Below are 20,511 nucleotides of genomic sequence, written 5' to 3' on the forward strand. Positions count from 1 at the left end.
TATATATATATGTATTGGAAAAAGCATAAATTAAAGGCAGCAGAAAAATACTACCATGATCTGTGAATACTTCACAAATTAAATATATTTTTACTATTTAAATATATTGCATTACAGTAAGGCAAATTAGATTTTTTTTATGCATTACAATTATGAGAATTTGTAAAATTTTCATGAAAATGCAAATTAAAATATATAGACCTGGTTTCGCAGACAGGGCTTAGACTAACCCAGGATTAGGCCATAGTTCAATTAGGACATTTAAGTAATTTTTTTATAAACGTGCCTTAGAAAAAAACATTTCTGGTGTGCATCTTGAGACAAAACAAAGGCACTGATATATTTTAAGATCAGTCAGTGCAAGTTTCTTTCAGTTGAAACAGCTCAGACTTACATTTTAGTCTGGGACTAACCCTTATCTGTGAAACCGGGGGTAAAAGTCTCAACATTTTAGTCTAGTTTTAGTCCAAGAAAATCTAAAGTATTTTAGTCTAGTTTTAGTCAATGAAAACTTGACATTTTAGTAATAAGATTATTATTAATTAACCGTACAGCAGTATTCATTTTGGCAGCCATTTTTAATTTAGTCTTAGTCTTACTCAAATGTACATTTTAGTTATCATATTTAGACAAACTTGTCCGTTTTTGTTTATTCAATGAAATGTATGAGCATTTTAGTCAGTACATGCTGCTCTAAATCAGTTTTGCATGAGGGCTTAGGAAAATGTATATGATAATGAAAAAATGAATCACATGAAAACATGTCCAGGTCATATTTTACCCCCAAATCAAAAGTTTATAAAGTAAATTATATATATAAAATGAAATAAAATTTATTTTCTTTAATTTTGGCATGAAATATGATCCAGCATTCTCTCTTATAGGCTTTCAGATGCTGAATGACATACAAAGGCGTTTGATTTTTGTTTTATGATGCATATATCTCTTAATAATGTTATAAAAAGACATAAGGCACATGCTGGGATGTGAAGAGGCCCCTCAGAGAGAAGTGAGGACACTCTCAGACAAGATTTAAATAAACAGGGACACAGATGCTGTCAATACTGTCCCATATAGAGCTCTAAATTATAATGTAAATATTAGTCAGACTGGAGGAATACTGTCATGAACAAATGCTGAATGTGAGAAAGCCATTAGGAAAAAGGGCCCAAACCATACAGCTATAAAAAAAAAAAAAAAATGAAAAGGGAAATAGTATTAGAATACCGTTCAAAAGTTTTAGATCGGTAAGAATTTTTCATGTTTTTGAAAGAAGTCTTTTCTGCTCACCAAGGCTGCAATTATTTGATTACAAATATAGCAAAAACTGTTATATTGTGAAATATTATTACAATTTAAAATAACTGTTTTCTATTGTAATATATTGTAAAATGTAATTTATTGCTGTGATCAAAGCTGAATTTTCAGCATCATTACTCCAGTCTTCAGTGTCACATGATCCTTCAGAAATCATTATAGGCTATTAAACCATTCATATTTCAAAAATCAGAAATGTTTAGAAATTATAAATTCATTTTATTTATAAAATCAGAACTCACTGAGAATTTAATTTAAACACTTGATGTTTTATTTCATGTGAGCTGTACACATTTATAAGACATTCACGTGTCATTGGCGTCACCGTTCTGTGGTCTGAAGCGCCCTCTATGGGCCACAGAGTGAAAATGCCACTACATGATTGCAACAGTCTATAAAGATGGCTTATACTGGCTTTAAATACTGATTAAATAATTCCAGTCCACAGCTGTAATACTGCACTTATACATTAATCCAGAAGTATAAACTATCAGATATTAGCTGTATACCTCTTTGAAGTGGTTTTATGAGCTGCCTTTGAGGCAATGTTAATGTTTATTAGCTTTAGCTTAACATAATTCTAGATCCTTCAGCCTCCCTGAACAAAAATCATGTTAATCTTTGGTCTGAATAATAATAGAAATAATAACAATATTCAGAAAACACTTCCTCTTTTTAGGCATTTCAATTGTCTACCCAGCTAACAAGGAAGGTTATGAACAAACGTTTGTCCAGTAATGTTAAAAAATGTTCAGAGAACATTCAGAAATAAGATTTTCATAACTTAATGGGAACGTTAGCAACAGTGCTGGGGGTGCATTACAAGTAATCAGATTATTTTTTCAAGTAACTAGGAAAGTAACACATTTTAAATTTACAATGAAACATCTGAGTTACTTTTTCAAATAAGGCCCGAAAAGGCCCTTACAGTTGCCTATATATATATATATATATATCATTTTTGGGTTTTCTGTTATTAAAAATCAAATAAGCAAGCCCAGCCCAGGTGACAAAAAGTAACGTAATGCATTACTTTACATAAAAAGTAGCTAAGTAATCAAATTAGTTACTTTTTATGGAGTAAGGGAATATTGTGATGCATTACTTTTAAAAGTAACTTTACCGAACACTGGTTAGCAAAACGTTCTTAGAACATATTTTTGTTAGCTGGGTAGTCACAGTCTTTCAGCTCTACATGAGCACTGGCGATAGTTTGCATATTGAGAGCTCAAGGCCCTGTAATAAAGTCGTAAATTTCCAACCTAAAGCAGCTTATTCCTTGGTTGTGTTCCTTTTAAAGGAGAAACACACAGATATCAGGTCACAGGTTAGTTAAGAAGGGCAGCTCGTTCCAAAAGGTTTACACAGTGCAGCTTGAGAGAGAGAGAGATGCCCCAAAACTGACCCTTGACCAGCTAAACTAGTTCAGTCAGCCTAAATAACCAGCATGTTTTGGGATATTTCACAATAATACACTGGTCTACCTTCAAAAACAACTACTGTGTCCATCTAAACCAGTTAAAGTCCCATGAAATGGTTTGATGAGCTCAGATTTCTTTCCTGTGTTGATGTATTTCCTATTGAAACAGGACGTTGGGGCGGAACATAATGAAAGACTGGTGCCTTTTTAAAATACCCAATAGTCTTTAGTTTATGTCACAGCCATGCAAAACTGCACTTAGTTGACAAAAGCCAAGAAAAGGCTTTCAAAATAAATTAATTCCAGTCACTTCCTACTAAAGATTTGAATGAGGAAATTAATATGAGTAATTTTGTTTATTTTCATATTAAATATCGCAACAGACATTTATCACTCACTTTAGCACTTTTAAATGACAGTTTGTTTAATTAAATGTATTTTCTGAGGTGTTGTGAGTGTCTTTTAGGACATTGCTTTGCAGTTGCTAAGGTGTTGTGAGTGGCTTTTTGGAATGTTGCTATGCAGTTGCAAAGATGTTGCTATGCAGTTGCTAAGGTGTTATGCTGTGAGTGGCTTTTTAGAATGTTGCTATACAGTTGCTGATGTGCTGTGAGTGGCTTTTTAGAATGTTGCTATGCAGTTGCTAAGGTGTTATGTTGTGAGTGGCTTTATAAAAATGTTGCTATGCAGTTACTAAGGTGTTGCTATACAGTTGCTGAGGTGCTGTGAGTGGCTTTTTAGAATGTTGCTATGCAGTTGCTAAGGTGTTATGTTGTGAGTGGCTTTTTAGAATGTTGTTATGCAGTTGCTAAGGTGTTATGTTGTGAGTGGCTTTTTAGAATGTTGTTATGCAGTTGCTAAGGTGTTATGTTGTGAGTGGCTTTTTAGAATGTTGTTATGCAGTTGCTAAGGTGTTATGTTGTGAGTGGCTTTTTAGAATGTTGTTATGCAGTTGCTAAGGTGTTATGTTGTGAGTGGCTTTTTAGAATGTTGTTATGCAGTTGCTAAGGTGTTATGTTGTGAGTGGCTTTTTAGAATGTTGTTATGCAGTTGCTAAGGTGTTATGTTGTGAGTGGCTTTTTAGAATGTTGTTATGCAGTTGCTAAGGTGTTATGTTGTGAGTGGCTTTTTAGAATGTTGTTATGCAGTTGCTAAGGTGTTATGTTGTGAGTGGCTTTTTAGAATGTTGTTATGCAGTTGCTAAGGTGTTATGTTGTGAGTGGCTTTTTAGAATGTTGTTATGCAGTTGCTAAGGTGTTATGTTGTGAGTGGCTTTTTAGAATGTTGTTATGCAGTTGCTAAGGTGTTATGTTGTGAGTGGCTTTTTAGAATGTTGTTATGCAGTTGCTAAGGTGTTATGTTGTGAGTGGCTTTTTAGAATGTTGTTATGCAGTTGCTAAGGTGTTATGTTGTGAGTGGCTTTTTAGAATGTTGTTATGCAGTTGCTAAGGTGTTATGTTGTGAGTGGCTTTTTAGAATGTTGTTATGCAGTTGCTAAGGTGTTATGTTGTGAGTGGCTTTTTTAAAATGTTGCTATGCAGTTGCTAAGGTGTTGCTATGCGGTTGCTAAGGTGCTGTGAGTGACTTTTTAGAATGTTGCTATGCAGTTGCTAAGGTGTTATGTTGTGAATTGCTTTTTAGAAAGTTGCTATGCAGTTGCTAAGGTGTTGCTATGCGGTTGCTAAGGTGCTGTGAGTGACTTTTTAGAATGTTGCTATGCAGTTGCTAAGGTGTTATATTGTGAATTGCTTTTTAGAAAGTTGCTATGCAGTTGCTAAGGTGTTGCTATGCGGTTGCTAAGGTGTTATGTTGTGAGTGGCTTTTTAAAATGTTGCTATTGTGTTGCTATGCGGTTGCTAAGGTGTTATGTTGTGCATGGCTTTTTAGAATGTTGCTATGCAGTTGCCAAGGTGTTGTTATGCAGTTGCTAGGGTTTTATGTCGTGAGTGGCTTTTTAGAATGCTGCTATGTGGTTGCTACGGACCGGAATTGAGAACCACTGGTCTAGTCTATGCATAGTCCATATTTTTGGACTGATTTCCTGGAGGGAAAAAAAAAAAAACGTACATTTTAAATGCATATATTTGCAAAAAAAAAAATTGACCCTATTTACTTTCTTAAAACACGTTTCTGTTTGTTTAAAATTCCTTGATGCACATTATTCTTATTTTTAAAAAATGCTTGTTTTCATAATCTTTCAACAAAATGTAACAACTTGCTCCGCCTCTGAAACGACTTTCCTTTTCAGCTGACATCACAAATCCCTCTTGCTTTGTGACCCAGCCCCTCCAACCACATGACTCACACGTTTCCTCACTGAGTTTCAATAAGAAATACATCAGACTATGAAAGTAAATTGAGCTGTGAATGCCATTTCATGGAGACTTTAAGTTGGTCCAAACTAGCTTTTTTTCGCATGGGTGTGAGAGAGAAAAAGGGGTTTGAGATGTTTCTGGAGTTTTCCTTGGGAAATATAGTCACTGCCCCTCGGTCCGGGATTCTCCATCCTCCGTGGCATCAGTCCCTGTGTAATAAAAAGACTTTCATTACATAGTGCACTCTCATGTCTCGCCCATCACAGACAGGGTCACAAGCCACAGGCATCTTCATTAGACAAATGTCCCTTTCAAAGCGTGTTGATCGATGCTTATAAGCAAGCGCTGGAGCAGAGCCCAGATCAGAGAAAAGAAAAGCCACCGACAAACATTTAAAAAGACCTAATCAGCAATAATTACAGAAGATGAGCATGACGATACGACACTAGGTGCTTCTCTACCTCTGACTTGTCCTTGGCATAGCTGTTGCTTTTACAAACCTGACTGGCTCACATTATGTGCTAAAATAATGTAATGCAATTTAGCCTCTAGTTTTCTAATGCCAAGATTGTTCTGGCTTATCAGGGTGATTTATTACTGTAATTTATAGGCTCAGCTTGGCTCGGTGTTGAGGACAGCAGATCTGATTGGACATGAGTTTCCTAATGCAGTAGTGTGCTGTCTTTATGGTGACTCTAGTGTAGATGTCAGGCTGTTGATTGGAAACACTTTTAATATATGAAGCAACTAAGACTGGCTGTATGCACTCTGGTGTGGACATAAGCTACACAACTATTCAGTTTACGGAATAATAATTACCGATGTTACAATCACAGGGTCAGAAATTAAGGAGGGCTTGTGGCAAAAATGCCACCAAAATGAAGAAAATGCACCACAAATTCAAGATAAAGGGGCAAAAATTGCCCCTCCATCATTAATCTAAATATATGGCTGTCGCAGTTCAAATGAAATGTGAAAATGATCAATTCGCAGAATTACATTTATATCTGCACACGCTACCAGATTGTTTTTTTATGCTTTGTTTTTGCAGCGTCAAGCCTTCTAACCAATCACACATGTTTCTGATGAGTTTATGAATGCAATGGCCAATCAGATGCGTTTAGGTTAGTCAGCGCTGAAAATGCCGGAGTTTTGTTGAGTGCGCGCGTTAACTGAATTCTCTGTGCTGATAAACAACGATAAACCACGAAGTGCAAATACTATGTAAATAAGAGATTAATTTCGCAGTTTCAGTGATTATAATGGCAGTTTTGCATAACTTGGATTTTTTTCAAATGTTGCTATCAAATTCTCCAAAACTGTTCGCTAAGCTCATGATTAAATTTCATATGTTAAATCACCAATGAAATCTGACAACAACTGTCTCATAAATGTTGTTTCTTATGTTCTAATAGCGTTTAAAAAGTGTATTTTTCAGCTAGACCAGGCAGTGCGCATGCGCAGTCTTAAGGGAATGTCTCAGAGCGCTGAGTGTTTCTATAGCAACCGGGACTTCTAACGGCAACTGCTGTGACGAGCTGACTTTACCGATTAGCGATTGGCTCTTTTACTTAGAAGGCGGGGCTTTCTTGAGCGTTGCATTTTCCCCCATTCAGAACTATACGAATGACACGTCTTGGGTGTTCCATAGTCTTTTGGTTCCTAGCATGATTTTTCTTACATAAATCGAACCGAATCGTGAACTGGGGCCGGTTGCAGACTAGTTTTAAGTTATTCAGCTAATTTTTTTCTTTAAGACTGGTCATATTTTTTTTTTATTCAGTTACATAAAAGCGTAGATTAGTCTATGCTTAAAAATAAATAAAAAGTAAAAATAAAACTGATTACCCTTTGGCTAACTGCTAGCTGGTCAAACTTGTACTTAAAGGGGTCATATGATGCTGCTAAAAAGAACATTATTTTGTGTATTTGGTGTAATGAAATGTGTTTATGCGGTTTAAGGTTCAAAAAACACATTATTTTCCACATACTGTACATTATTGTTTCTCCTCTATGCCCCGCCTTTCTGAAACGTGTCGATTTTTACAAAGCTCATCGTTCTAAAAAAGCAAGGTGTGCTGTGATTGGCCAGCTATCCAGTGCGTTGGGATTGGCCGAATACCTCCAGCGTACCTCACACACGGCGGCCTATAGAGTGAGCAGAGACCGGGGGATAAAGTGAGGAACGGCCGGCCGGCTGAGTGAGCAGAGGCGGTGGATTCGACGAAGGAGCGTCCGGAGGGCTTGCTGCAACCACATGTGACGACCCCGGGCTGGACTCCGCTTCGTCCACGGTGAAAGCCGATCCGGCGATCCACAGCGCAAAGTTGTAGTATTTCCTCAGCGACCAGCACGGATCAGCTCCAGGCATGATGAAGCGGATATCATCCTCTTTTGGAAGACCAAACAAAGTAGTTTCGCTTTCACAACGAATCACACAGCGCATTCACAACATGGCGGCAGCAACAATACTACAGCCAGAATAAAAGTTACGCCTTCTTTCTTTGCGTGAACATTTGGGCGGCGTTATGCAAATCTTCCCACATAGTGACGTAGGTATGTGGGGGCGTGTTAGAACGAGCCGTTTTAGGTAGGTGTGGCTGACTCTTAACTTTTATAAAGAATATCTCTTTGGATTTGAGACTTTAGTCTTTGCAACTTTACAGATCTTCTTTATGCACCAAGAGCTTGTAACACTCCAAAGAGAAAGGAAAAATTCAAATCGCATCATATGACCCCTTTAAGACACTGACTAAACATAGAGGCTAAGTTTATGCAATGTCCCCTGATTACAAGTGGAATGTAAAATGAGGAATAATATGTTTTGTGTTATGTGTTTTGTGTTATGTCAGATTAATCACAGATGCATCGCGAAGCACCGTCTACTCACCTGTCAATCAACCAGAGCTCTAAAACAAGGGATTTGAAATTTCCCGCCAACTTGTGCAAAATAACGGCCTGAATAAAACGTTTGGATAAGCGCATTATTTAATATACATGCACAAGACTTGAGCCAAAGTCTTGCTTCAGCATATCAGATCATGTGAATCACATCTGAAGTTCACTTTACACAGGTAAGCCATTAAATACTCTACATATTTCACTCGAAACACCATGTTTGTGCTTTGATTAAAATTCTAATATATTTGAGAAACAGCGATATGTCTCATTTCTGATCGAATCATGACGCCAGATGATTTAGCATCTTTAGCATATTTTAACATCTTTTATTTTACTATGTGGTTTTGTTCCGGATCGTTGCTGTGTGGTAACTTGCTAGGGTGTTATATTTTTAAGCAAATGAAAATATATGGGATTTAGCATGAATCCCTTCTAAACAATAACTATTTTGGCATTTTTCTGTATGGTTCTTAAATCAGCTTCTAGGTATCATCATTAACAGAGGGACATTTTTTGAAGTACATGCCACAGGAAAGATAAATCACAATCATAATAAGATCCGTAAATGTCTTGATTATTTCTCCTAGACATATGATTGTATTTTTTTCTAATATTATATTCTTAGTATTTTCTGGGAAATATAGACCTTACGTTGGATGAAACAATATAAACATTTTTTTTTTTAATGTTTAAGTTAATGTCTGGCTCCAGGTTGAAAATAAGTAAGCCTAATCTTTGCACAATTATTGCATGTTTTTTTAAACGATTTCATTTTTATAGATCTTTCAACCTGAATGCTGTACCATTATTTATTTATTTATTTACATTTTACTCTGGACTATTATTGTGGTGCAACCTTCTTCTGATAATCCCGCCCCTAAAAGAAAAAAAAAATCATTTTTTTAAACTGTGGTTGGTCATTTTACGTGTCATTCAGACGTTCTCTTCCTGTCTACGGAGGCGTTTAATTGGTAGCCAGAATAAGCTGCAATGTGAGCAAACTTCATGCCGTCATACAGTATGATTGCTCCATCCCTCATTTGTCCAAATTGCCTGCCACCCCAAAAGGTTCAAGCCAAAGTCTGAACGCTCACAGACAGATGTAATTATCCACCTACCCAAAAGTAAAACTGTCTTCTGCACATTTATATTTTATGATTGTTCTTAAAATAGCTTTTGCTTAAACAATGTATTAAAGCTGATGTGACTTTATTATAGTTGCAGTTGAATTTTAATGTCTCTGGTCCAGTTGAATATTTAATTTATCTTGTATTTGAGTAATACACAATAGGTTATACTTGTGTTCAGGGCAGAATTATGATGGTTTAAAGTCTATATAATGGTGTTTTTAAATTAATAGAGCTGTCAGGAAGGTTTATTTTAAGTATCAACTTTGTCTCACGTTTCTCGTAAAATTCCTTAGAAAAAAATAGACAGCAATGAGTGAATAGTTGTCATAAAGAGTAAATGCTGTATGTAGAGCTATAAAAGTGATGAGAACTTGATACGTTTGAGTTCACATTGAGATCTCTGACTTAATGTCTTGAGAACATAATTTTTTCTTAAGAGAAACATATGAGAAATAAGGAGACTTAAAGGGATAGATTACCCAAAAATGAAAATTCTGTCATTTTCCTGCCATAAAAAAGATTTTTAAAAATGTTTTGGTGTTTGTTTTTTACACTGAAAGTCAGTGGGGTCCAATGTTGTTTGGACCCAAATGTTCTTCAAAATCATCATAAATCATCTTTTATTTTCCACAGAATAAAGAAAGCCAAACAGGTTTGGAATGACATGACAGAAGTCTAATTTTTAGGTGAACTGTCCCTTTAAGTAAAAGTTTCTCCATTTGCTGTCAATTTAATCTCACTGCTGTCTAGGAGAAAAAGTGATGTACTAAAGAGATCTCATTAGGGATTTCTCTTTCCTATAGTCAGCGGAATTTCAATGTAAAGCACTTGTAAATAGTACAATGGTCTTCTTTAGGCTTCTTTTTACAGCCGATGAAGACATGGTTTCCCAAACTGGCACTGAGTAGCCAGAGCGAAGGCACCAAACGGTGGGCGTTCTCTGTAAACACACGTCTATGAAAACATCCGCTGTGTTTGGGTGACGCTGTCTGTTATGCACCTACTTCCTGGTTTGTGTTGAGCCCAGCTGTTGTTGCCCTCCCAGCTAGTGGGTGGCCGTCATCATAAATGATGTCTGAAAATGCCTGTGTTTATTTGACCATCACAAATATTGTACGAGCTTGCCTCATTCGGTCAGGCCTTAAGCCAAGTGGTTTCTAATGAAAACCAGACTGAAGGGCCGACCTGAAAACTATAAAGAGCAACGGTGCAGAGACGCATACCCTCCACTAGAGGACAATGACCCTCTACTGGCAAACCGTAACTACTGCTTTCACATCCCCGGCAGGCAGAAATCAGTTCCTTTTGTTCTCAACCGCGCACACAAAGATCACATCTGCCATTTTAAGTTTATCCCCAGAGGAAAGTCGAATACGTCAGGGAATAGTGTCAAATTCAAGCTCTCCCAGCTAAATGGCTTAGTTTAACTAGTTGTGCTACCTAAGCCAGGGGTTTTTCAGAAGTATTAAAGCTCAATGTGAGCATGCTCCAGACATCAAAATCTTGTGTCTTCTTGTTGTGTGCTGTTGCTTAATTGATTAGAAATATGATTTTCACCTGATAAAATGGCGAAAAAATCAGCTAGACTTACATTGAAGGACCGATGTGAGCGATGCATATTTCCAACCTAAGCTCACTGGGAAAACATGCCTGCAAAATGGATCTATTACGATGCTTCTTGCATATTTCGTGACACATTCAAAGTGAAATGTCCAGTGAGTGGCACCAAAAGTGCATTCAGCTTTCTCCAAAACACATGAACATTCTGGCAATTTTTTATTGTATTGTTTGTTGTACGTAAATGAAGTTTCCGGTGAGTGATGCTAGGTCAATGCTGTATCGCATTTGAAAATAACGTACAACCTAAACTAAACCTTATATTAAATCCTAACCAATAGATTTAACAAAAGCAAAAGTGTGATTAAAAATGCATTTGCATGGAATTTTAGCTTGCCTTTACAAGTCTTTGAGCTTTTCTTGTTACTCGTACCCGAGTGCTTCACATCGCAAGTGCAATATTGTACCAGGTGAGCTATGGAGCAAGTTTAAACAGAAAAGATATACGCTGATTATTTGATGCAACATCAAAATGTATTTGTTTACAAACCATGCACCGTCAAAAGTGTTTTGAGCTCATAACATTATTTTATATTAGAAACTGCACAAAAATAAGTCTTTATTCATTGAAAATCTGCCCCTGTAATGGATCGTTTACGCAAAAAGGCATAAATGTTGTTAGTGTTTTATTGCCACTAGTGTTAATTTCAGCTGGAAACTGCAGTGAATTGGATAGGTATCTTTTTCCAATGAGACTAGGTTGCATATTTAGGGATGATGATAATATCACAGAGACTTGTAGGTGGACCATTTTAAACCTGTAACCATCCACCCAGAAAACACCCTAGCAAACACAAAACAATGCCCTGGCAACTGCTGGTTTTGCACAGACAAGCATCTCTCAAGTTTTCTTAAAGGGATAGTTCACCTAAAAATGAAAATGTGATGTTTATCTGCTTACCCCCAGGGCATCCAAGATGTAGGTGACTTTGTTTCTTCAGTAGAACACAAACGAAGATTTTTAACTCAAACCGTTGCAGTCTGTCAGTCATATAATGGAAGTGAATGGGAATCACGGCTTTGAGAGTCAACAAAACATACACAAACAAAACCAAATTAAACCCTGCGGCTCGTGACGATACATTGATGTGTAAAGACACGAAACGATCTGTCTGTGCAAGAAACTGAACAGTATTTATATCGTTTTTTAACTCTGATGCACTGCAATGTCTGAACTGTCCTGAGCGCGTCCTCAACAGTCGGCGCCTGACGCGTCTTCTTCTTCTTCTTGCTTTACAGCGGATCGCAGACTTATAAGTGCATTACCGCCTATTATTCTGTTTCTTGCACAGACTTGCACAGAAGGCATCGTTTCGTGTCTTTACACATCAATGTATCGTCATGAGCCGCAGGGTTTAATTTGGTTTTGTTTGTGTATGTTTTGTTGACTCTCAAAGCCGTGATTCCCATTCACTTCCATTATAAGACTGACAGACTGCAACGGTTTGAGTTAAAAATCTTCGTTTGTGTTCTACTGAAGAAACAAAGTCACCTACATCTTGGATGCCCTGGGTGTAAGCAGATAAATATCACATTTTCATTTTTGGGTGAACTATCCCTTTAAGGACACGTATAAATCTAGATAATTTAATTGATGGACATCATAATATTATCTGCATTTAGTCTACAGCAGCGTAAGGTGATTTTCCAAGAAATCCCAGCCTTGAAGTTGCGTGTTTGAACTTTTAACGTGCCTCAACAATAACCAAAGGAGACCCGATATAATCAACCATGGACAGAAGTTTCATTTATAGAATGTTTATCAAACGTTCCTGATTGTATCCTGAATTCTTGTGTGATAAAGCAACACGGAGCTGCACAGCTGTCCCAAAGTCATGTTCGGCCTCAGATCTGAGATAATGCCATGCAGGATCGGCTTTTGAATCGCACAGCGTTCAACACCATTCCTCTGCCTGCAGGGCGAACAACAAAGCTCGCCGTAATCTGAGGAAACAAGTTCAGTGTATTGACTCTCTGTTAGCCTGGGAAACAGATGGAAGACATCTTGCATGACGCATAGTTAGCCTTGTTAACACTGAGTCATTGTGTAGACTGTCTTCATCACAAATGTCTCGGTCTCTATTTCTTGTGTCACTAGGAGATTATTCAATGCCGGTAGACCCCACCATGCTTTTCTTTTCTGGGAAATAATAACTAAGAAAAAACACATGGTTATAGTGCCTGTTGTAATAGAGAGTGAGTTTTGTTCCTGAAAGGCACATGGATGTGGCACATGTTTCAGCACTTGTTTTGGGAAATAAACCCATTGGAAGTTGCTCTTTTAAAGCTCAGAGTCATCTCAGATGTTTCTCCTGATATGAATTTGAAATTAATTAGATAATTGTTGACAGCATGTATAAAAATAGTAGGGGATAATGTACATCCAACCGGTTGTTATCGCAGAATAACTCCCGACAGGGTGATCACGACACTAAGCGGAGGGGTCTTGTATCACCCTGACGGGGGTTATTCAGCGATAACAACCGGCTGGATGTACATTATCCCGCTTATTACACAGCTACTTGCCACATAAGTAAATAATTAGACACGAAATATTGATTTGAGTTGAAATATTTGAAGCTTCCATGAACACAGCAGTTGCGAGCAAGCGGCAAGTTCAAACTAGATGGACATTTAAGGGATACGGTGCAGTTACACAACATTTCACCACATAAATAATTATGGCGATAAAAGATTTAAGACGAAAATGTTTTAAAATCTTACCAGTTTGTTAGTTATCTTATAATCCATTACAGCGTACAAAACTATCATCGCAGAATGGCAGCAGCTGCATTTGTATGAAACGAGAGAGCGAGTCCGCGATACCAGGATGACATAATTAAATAATTATATACAATTTTAAATCAAGTTTTAATATTTTAATAGCTAAACAAACGCAAAGCTTCCACCAAGAACTCCTGGCAAGAGTACAGCGCCGACTTGAGTTACCCAGATGAGCCTGTGTTATTAGTTTTTACCGGTTGTTATTGAGGGATAAAACACCTCGTAATGTCACGACTGACCAATCAGAATCAAGTATTCCACAGAGCCGTGTAATAAATGTTAATAGCAGCTCAGATAAATTGGTATTGGGAGAATTTAAGGAGAAATTATCATATTGATATCTCTTTGAGATGCTAAAAAGATTTTAGGATATCTTTGACTTAGATATCTTTGCAAATATGAGCACGATTTGAGACATTGTTGAGATGTTCTTCTAAAACTGTTTAGGAGAAGCAAGCTTTCTCAAAAGAAACTGAAAAGCTTCATTCCATTTCCATTTGCTCTCTATTTAATCTCATTATAATCTAGGAGAAACAACTAATGCACTACTGTGGAAAAGTTTGGGGTCAGTACAATTTTTTGTAAAGAAATTAATACTTTTATTTAGCAAGGATTCATTAAATTGATCAAAAGTGACAGTAAAGGCATTTATAATGTCACAAAATATAAAAACCCTCAAAAATATTCGGCAGCACAACTGTTTTCAACATTGATAATAATCGGAAATGTTTCTCGATCAGCAAATCAGCGTATTAGAATGATTTCTGAAGGATCATGTTACACTGAAGACTGGAGAAATGATGCTGAAAATTCAGCTTTGCATCACAAGAATAAATTACATTTTACAATTTATTCAAATAGAAAACTGTTATTTTAAATTGTAATAATATTTCTAAATTTTACTGTTTTTACTGTAGTTGTAATCAAATATATGCAGCCTTGGTGAGCAGAAGAGACTTCTTTCAAAAACATTAAAAATCTTCCCCCAAACTTTGAACGGTAGCGTATAAATAACTGATAATTTGAGATTAGAAGTGCAGATACACACATGCATGAACATAAACACAGCGAGCACATGCTGACCATTCATCTAAGGACGTGTAGTGTCCACTTACCCTGAGTTGTGTCACCAAGAAACATTTGGACGAGTTACTTGGTAATCGATTAAGCATGTGTGCAATGTATCTGTGAGTATATGTGTGATGTGTTTGTGCGTGTTTTCCTCTTTGCTGATGATTGGGTTTCTGTGTTTGGTGTCCTTACACTATGGTGGAGGAGAGCGTCTTATGTTTTCCAGGATAGGGAGGGGTCCTCATCTTCACCTGTCCGTTCTGAGGGTAAGGTGGAGGCCGGTGGGTTTTATTTGAGTTAGTGCACACTACTGGAGCTACAGGGGGTCTGTGGTTTTCCAGTTGGCCTTTCCTTGCCGTTCGATGCGGTAGGCAGTTTCCATTGGCCGTCCTTTGAGTCTCTGAGCTCTGTTTCACAACTCGTTTGCCTTTATCCTCAACAGTAACGGATCGTTGCTCAGGAGGGGAGGGGCTTGTGCGGTTTCTCATCGGCCAAGGACTGTTAATATGAACTAAATCCACAGTGACAGGGCTGTGTGCGAGAGAGGAATTGGAAGTTGACATGTCCTCTTCGCCGTTTGAATTGTGCATCAATGCCACAACACCAGTTCGACTGCTTTTGGTGGCATCTTGGGAGAGTCCATTGGATAGAATTGGTTCGTCTTCGCCAAGGTCAATATTGGACGTTAGAATGTCGATCTGTTGGACAATCTTCACAGACAGAAAAAAAAAATACAAATTCTGTTATTATTTACATGCCTTCATGTCATTCTAAACTTTTATTTATTTATTCATTTTGCAGAACACTAAAGGAGATGCTTTAAACCACTTTTTTTTCATGCCAGAAGTTGTCAACTCCAAAAAGGAGTCATGCACTAATTTTTGTAAACGTAATTCACTGGAATTCTTCCTTTCTGCCACTGCATTCACATTACCATTCACATATTCAAACATGATGCATCCAGATGTGTCGCACCATGTTTGTCACCAATGATTTTTGCAATCATATTGAGTTAACTGAAACTAAATGAAGCATTTTTGTAAACTGAAATAAAATAAAAACTAACATAACTGGAAAAACTGAAACTAAACTAAGGTATGTTTTCATGCTTCCAGCCATGAAATCATTTTAGTTTTTGGTGCACAGTATTATTATAATATTTCAAACCTTAAGAAACCCCTGTTCTTTAAACATGAAGGAAGATTTTCAGTAAGTAACGAGTATGATTTGAATGAATGAATATGAATTGTGAAAAAAACAGCATAAATACTCTGTAAAACATTTTGTGTTCCACAAAAAAAAGAAAGTCAAATGGGTTTAGAACAACATAATGGTGGGTAAATGAAAACAGAATTTTCTTTTTTAAATTATTATTTTATTATTATATATATATATATAATATATATAATTTTTTTAATTTACATTTTTTATTATATTTTAACATTTTTCTTAAAGGTAAACTGTGCAACCTTCACTAGCAGCACGACTTAACAAATACAGCGATTGGTTTCCAAACAGGTTTCCCAGACACTTCTACCTAAAGCTGTCTGACAATAATTAATCATAGTCCTGCCCCTAAACTCACACCATTGGCTGAGTCAGAAGTTGACATGTCAAGCATCACCTTAAGAAGTCAAACTGCCAATGACTGACTGGTAGTGACTCTGAACATTAAACTGACACACCAGAAACTATTTAAACGCTGAAAAGTTTGTTCTAAACATCCTCACAGTCCATCATCAGGTTAATATAGCAGAAAAATAACTTTCTTTCTTTTAACCTTCACTGTGATGCATTAATCTACTGACTTTATTTCCTGCTGCAGTCATTTACATCTAATGGGAATCTTGATGCATCCATTGAAACGTATCTAAATAATTCAATTAATGTCTTACGTCCTGCACAGTCCATTATTGCTAATGTCAGTCTGCACATATTGAGCTATCTTTAGGTATTGATTTTAACTAAGATTCTGTTCTCTTTTAACAAGCCTTTGTGATGGACTTAAGGACCGGTCCCTTCCCTTCCAGAAAATACAATATTCCTCTTCACAATATAGCTTCCAATGGAATATTTCCAGATCTGAATATTATTGTCAGTGCATTTCTGGCAGATGTGTATTTTGGGTTCTGAAGGATTTCAGACGATGTTTTCAGAATAGATTCATCACAAAGATGTTTGCTATGAACACACAGATATTATATTTCCACTGGCTAAACAGAATGAAGTTTTGATCTTATCCAGTCTCTGTGCTTATTAAAATCCCATTTCAAATATGCTGAACCCCAAATCAGTGACAAATCTCGTTATATGAATGTTTACTATATATGAATGCATGAAGAAAACTCATAAATAGTAGCCTGTCACTCACAGCGTTTCATTTGGCCATTTGTTGTTCCAAACCAGTATGACTTCTGTGAAACAGAAGATATTCTGCGAAATGTCTCAGTTTTTTGTGCATATATTATGTCAGTCAGTGGGGTCCAATGATGTTTAGGTACCAACTTACTTACTTTTTATTGATTGAATGAAGTATTCCTTTAAGGAAAAATTAATGTTCAATGTGTGATTTTTCATAATGCATTAATAAGTAAATTATGACAAGTTTCATTGTTGGGTGAACTGCTTTTACGAAAAGTATTTTTCATGCACTCATGAGTAAATACCTGAATAAATGACTGAGTAAATGACGACCATATTTTCATTTTTAGTTGAACTATCCCTTTAAGAAAAAAACAGTCAAATTTTATTTTTTTTATGCATTCAAGAGTATAACAGAATTTTCATTTTAGGATGAAATATGTCTTTCTTTAAGAAAAAAATATGTGTTTTCCTCATGCATTCTTGAGTAACTGGTAACCAACTTTTTATTTTTGGGTGAACTATCCCTTTAAGAAAAATAACATTTCTGAATTTTCTTTATGCATTCCTGAGTAAATTGTGACACAATTTTAATATTTGGCTAGATAATCCTTTTAAGAAAAATTGTCAAATTTCTGTGTTTGCTTCATGAATTCATGTGTAAATGATGACAGAATTTTTACATTTTTGGATGAACTATCCCTTTAAGAAAAAGTCAAATTTCTGTGCTTTCCTCATTCATTCATGAGTAAATAATGACAGAATTTTTGTTTTGGCATGACTATCCCTTTAAAACTTTCAAGACCTAATTTTTGATCTTTCATTAAACAATTAACATCACTCCCTCTATTTATTATTCGATCCTCACCTCTTTCATCTCCAACTGGACCTGTTTGAGACCACCCAGCACTTCCTCGAGCTCTGTGACCACTTTTTTGATCTGTTCCCGTACTGTTCCCTGGCTCTTCCTCTGCTTGCCATGTTTCTCCAGACCTGCGTCCCCCCGAGACGTCCTTACTTCCCGCTGCGGTCCGTTCACCTGCAGCCCGTTCCCGAGTGCCCTGGAGCATCCCAACTTGCTGGAGGGCACCTCGGTTGGGAAAAAACCCCCGTGTCCAGAGCTCGGCCCGTTACAGTGTGATTGTCTGCCAGTCTCGGGTCGCTCCTCGTGATGCCGGAATGACACCCGTCTCCTCTCGCAATGTCCGTTGTATTCAGGCTGATGAACGTTGTCCCACTCCTGGATGTAGGATGAGTAGCACCGCTGCCCTCTGACCTTCAAAACATGGTCGCCGTTGAAGGGATGCAACAGCTCCGGGTAATACCACCGCTGGACGCATCCGCACTCCCGCCGGATCTCCCGAACGCACGGCGAGTCCCACCTGTAGCACGGATGCCGGATCTCCTCGGCGTAAACCGGAGATGCTCCAGTCCTCTCCACTCGCTCCATACCCAACTCCTTCGGGAACGGGGCTACGCTGGACTCCATACGCAGACATGATCCGTCGGCGGGGCCCAGCGCGTGTCGCAAGCAAAGTTGGCAGTAAGGCGTCGGGAATCTCAAATTCTCCGAGTGCATTCCAGTCCAGAAGGCGACTTAGAAAACAACTGGTTCTCTCTCCACCCAGGCCATCCACAACGTCTGTTTTTCTCATCTGCGTCTCCTCTCGTTCACTGCGTTTGACTGTCTCTCTCGCTCCCTCTAACTTTTCGCTCACCTCCCCCTTCCTTCCTTCCTTCCTTCCTTCCTTCCTTCCTCCTTTTTCTAACTTATTCTTGTTTTCCCACTTTTCCCTCTTGTTGCCCTTTCTCCAACGGTGGGCCTCTTTTCTTTCCCTCCCTCTTTTTTTCCCTCCAACTCTGAAGTCTTACTTCAGCGTTTCACCTCTTTCTTCACCTCCCCACTGCGTACAAATTCCCCAACTCACCCGTTCCCAAACTCCAAACACTTCCTTCCTACACCTTCCCTGTCTCTCTCTCCCGGGGTTGGGGCTCGTAAAGCGTTGACAGACACAGCAGCTCCCGATCTTTCCCTCAGATCTTACCACTCTGCAATTAAACACAGCCAGGATTCCACGCCGCCTGAGACGAGGTGGAGAGAGGGAGGGAGAGAGACAGGAGGAGGTGGGGTTTCGGATGTTGCTGAAGCAGACAGGATCTAACATGAGCCAGAAATCGAGAGAGAGAGCGGTGGGGAGGGGATCGAGAGAGAGAGAGAGAGACGCTCGGCCCCAGAAAAGGGGATTTTCAGCATAACTTGATTCCCACAAGCCCACGTGAGTTGGAGAAATGAGTGCGCGCTTACCGTCCCGTTTGTTTATGTTAGTCATCTGAGATACTGGCACTGTTTGTCATGATTCACGTCTTGTGACACGTTTAATGAACAACACACCGCACACTGTTTATAGAGTGCTCACATATTGCGAAATTATCCTTGTTTATTTGGAAGTAAACACTTTCGGTTTCAGTTTTTCCTCTGAAGATGACACCTCCTTTATAATGGTCATTCTCACAGGCAGCAACTGAGAGAAAACAGAGACTTTGTTCGACGTCTCCTGCTTCTCAGATGTGATTTCACACGTGTCTCTTCTAGAGGTTTAAGAGAGATCTCAAACTATGCTGAGATGCACACAACCAAATGCATTGATGTTTGATTGTTAGGATTTGTGTCTTGTGACAAGTTGAGTGTGGGTTATTATTTTTATCTAAACCCATTAAAAAAAATTGTTACTTTAAATAAAATTAATGTTAACTCAACTGAAATAAAATATACTGATTTATAATTTATTTTATTTCAGATAGATTTTCATTTATTTTTATTTATTTTTTTATTTTCTTAATTTCAACCTGATATACTAAAATAAAAATAAAAAACTCAAATGACAAAATTCACAACCAAATTAATAAAATTTTAAAATTAAAATTATAAATTAACATTTAAAAATACATATAAAATATAATATATATAATAATATCATTTATATATTAAAATTATATAAAAATAAAAACTTTAAAAAGATTAATAAAAACAATAATAGTATCTCAATGATACTAAAATAACACTTGTTGTATGCACATCACTCTGCATAGTTTATAGACTTTCTATTTTTTTTTTTACTAGCAAAATTCCCTTGTGTGTGTGTGTATGTATGCATGTATATATATATATATATATATATATATATATATATATGTATATATATATTGGAATATAACTTGAATATATATACAATCATACAATTTAAGTGTAAATTGTAAGTGGTGTTCCCTATGTCAAGAATCATTATTACTATTGTTCATATTTAAGGTTAGCGATCTGAAAAAAACGTATAATAAGTATTAAACATCAGTGTGTAACTCATCCAAATGATCTGACCTGCTCTCCACGTTAATTTTTTAAAAAGGAGAAACATCTGAAGACAAGTTAAGAAAATGAAATGTGAACTCGACATCTCCTGAGTAATGAAACGACAGCATCAGATCTGAGAAATTAGATTTTCCTCTGGTCGTCTTGAGATATTAGTTCTCCTCAGATATGAGCAGATTCCATTTTTGCTGACACTGGTTTGGAGTCAATAAACTGTGAAAGGCACAG

At 37.2% G+C, this 20,511-nt stretch overlaps 1 protein-coding gene across 3 annotated transcripts; it reads right to left on the reverse strand.

Annotated features, from left to right (window-relative positions):
* Window positions 1-4,606: 4,606 nt before the first annotated feature.
* LOC107660373 (uncharacterized) lies at window positions 4,607-19,295 on the reverse strand. 3 transcript variants are annotated; one of them, XM_016449641.1, is made up of 3 exons: window positions 17,785-19,295; window positions 14,748-15,265; window positions 4,607-5,261 (listed from the first exon to the last, which is right to left on the reverse strand). In XM_016449641.1, exons 1-3 carry the CDS (start codon window positions 18,493-18,495, stop codon window positions 5,255-5,257), a joined length of 1,236 nt encoding a protein of 411 aa, XP_016305127.1. In that variant the 5' UTR covers window positions 18,496-19,295; the 3' UTR covers window positions 4,607-5,254. The 3 variants fall into 3 exon arrangements, with proteins under 3 accessions (XP_016305127.1, XP_016305126.1, XP_016305128.1); XM_016449640.1 differs by lacking the exon at window positions 4,607-5,261 and adding an exon at window positions 12,215-12,644; XM_016449642.1 differs by lacking the exon at window positions 4,607-5,261 and having other exon boundaries at window positions 14,601-15,265.
* Window positions 19,296-20,511: the final 1,216 nt, after the last annotated feature.

This window comes from Sinocyclocheilus anshuiensis, unplaced genomic scaffold (genome assembly GCF_001515605.1).
Source record: "Sinocyclocheilus anshuiensis isolate Anshui unplaced genomic scaffold, SAMN03320099.WGS_v1.1 scaffold1433, whole genome shotgun sequence".
In the NCBI taxonomy this organism is placed as follows: domain Eukaryota; kingdom Metazoa; phylum Chordata; class Actinopteri; order Cypriniformes; family Cyprinidae; genus Sinocyclocheilus; species Sinocyclocheilus anshuiensis.

Coding starts and splice junctions, on each gene's coding strand:
- LOC107660373 (XM_016449640.1), bottom strand. CDS start 18,495: ATGCACTCGGAGAATTTGAGATTCCCGACGCCTTACTGCCAACTTTGC. Junction 15,266..17,784: donor TCCAGTTGGAGATGAAAGAG/GTGAGGATCGAA, acceptor CTGTCTGTGAAG/ATTGTCCAACAGATCGACAT. Junction 12,645..14,747: donor ACGCTCTCCTCCACCATAGT/GTAAGGACACCA, acceptor TTGTTTCCTCAG/ATTACGGCGAGCTTTGTTGT.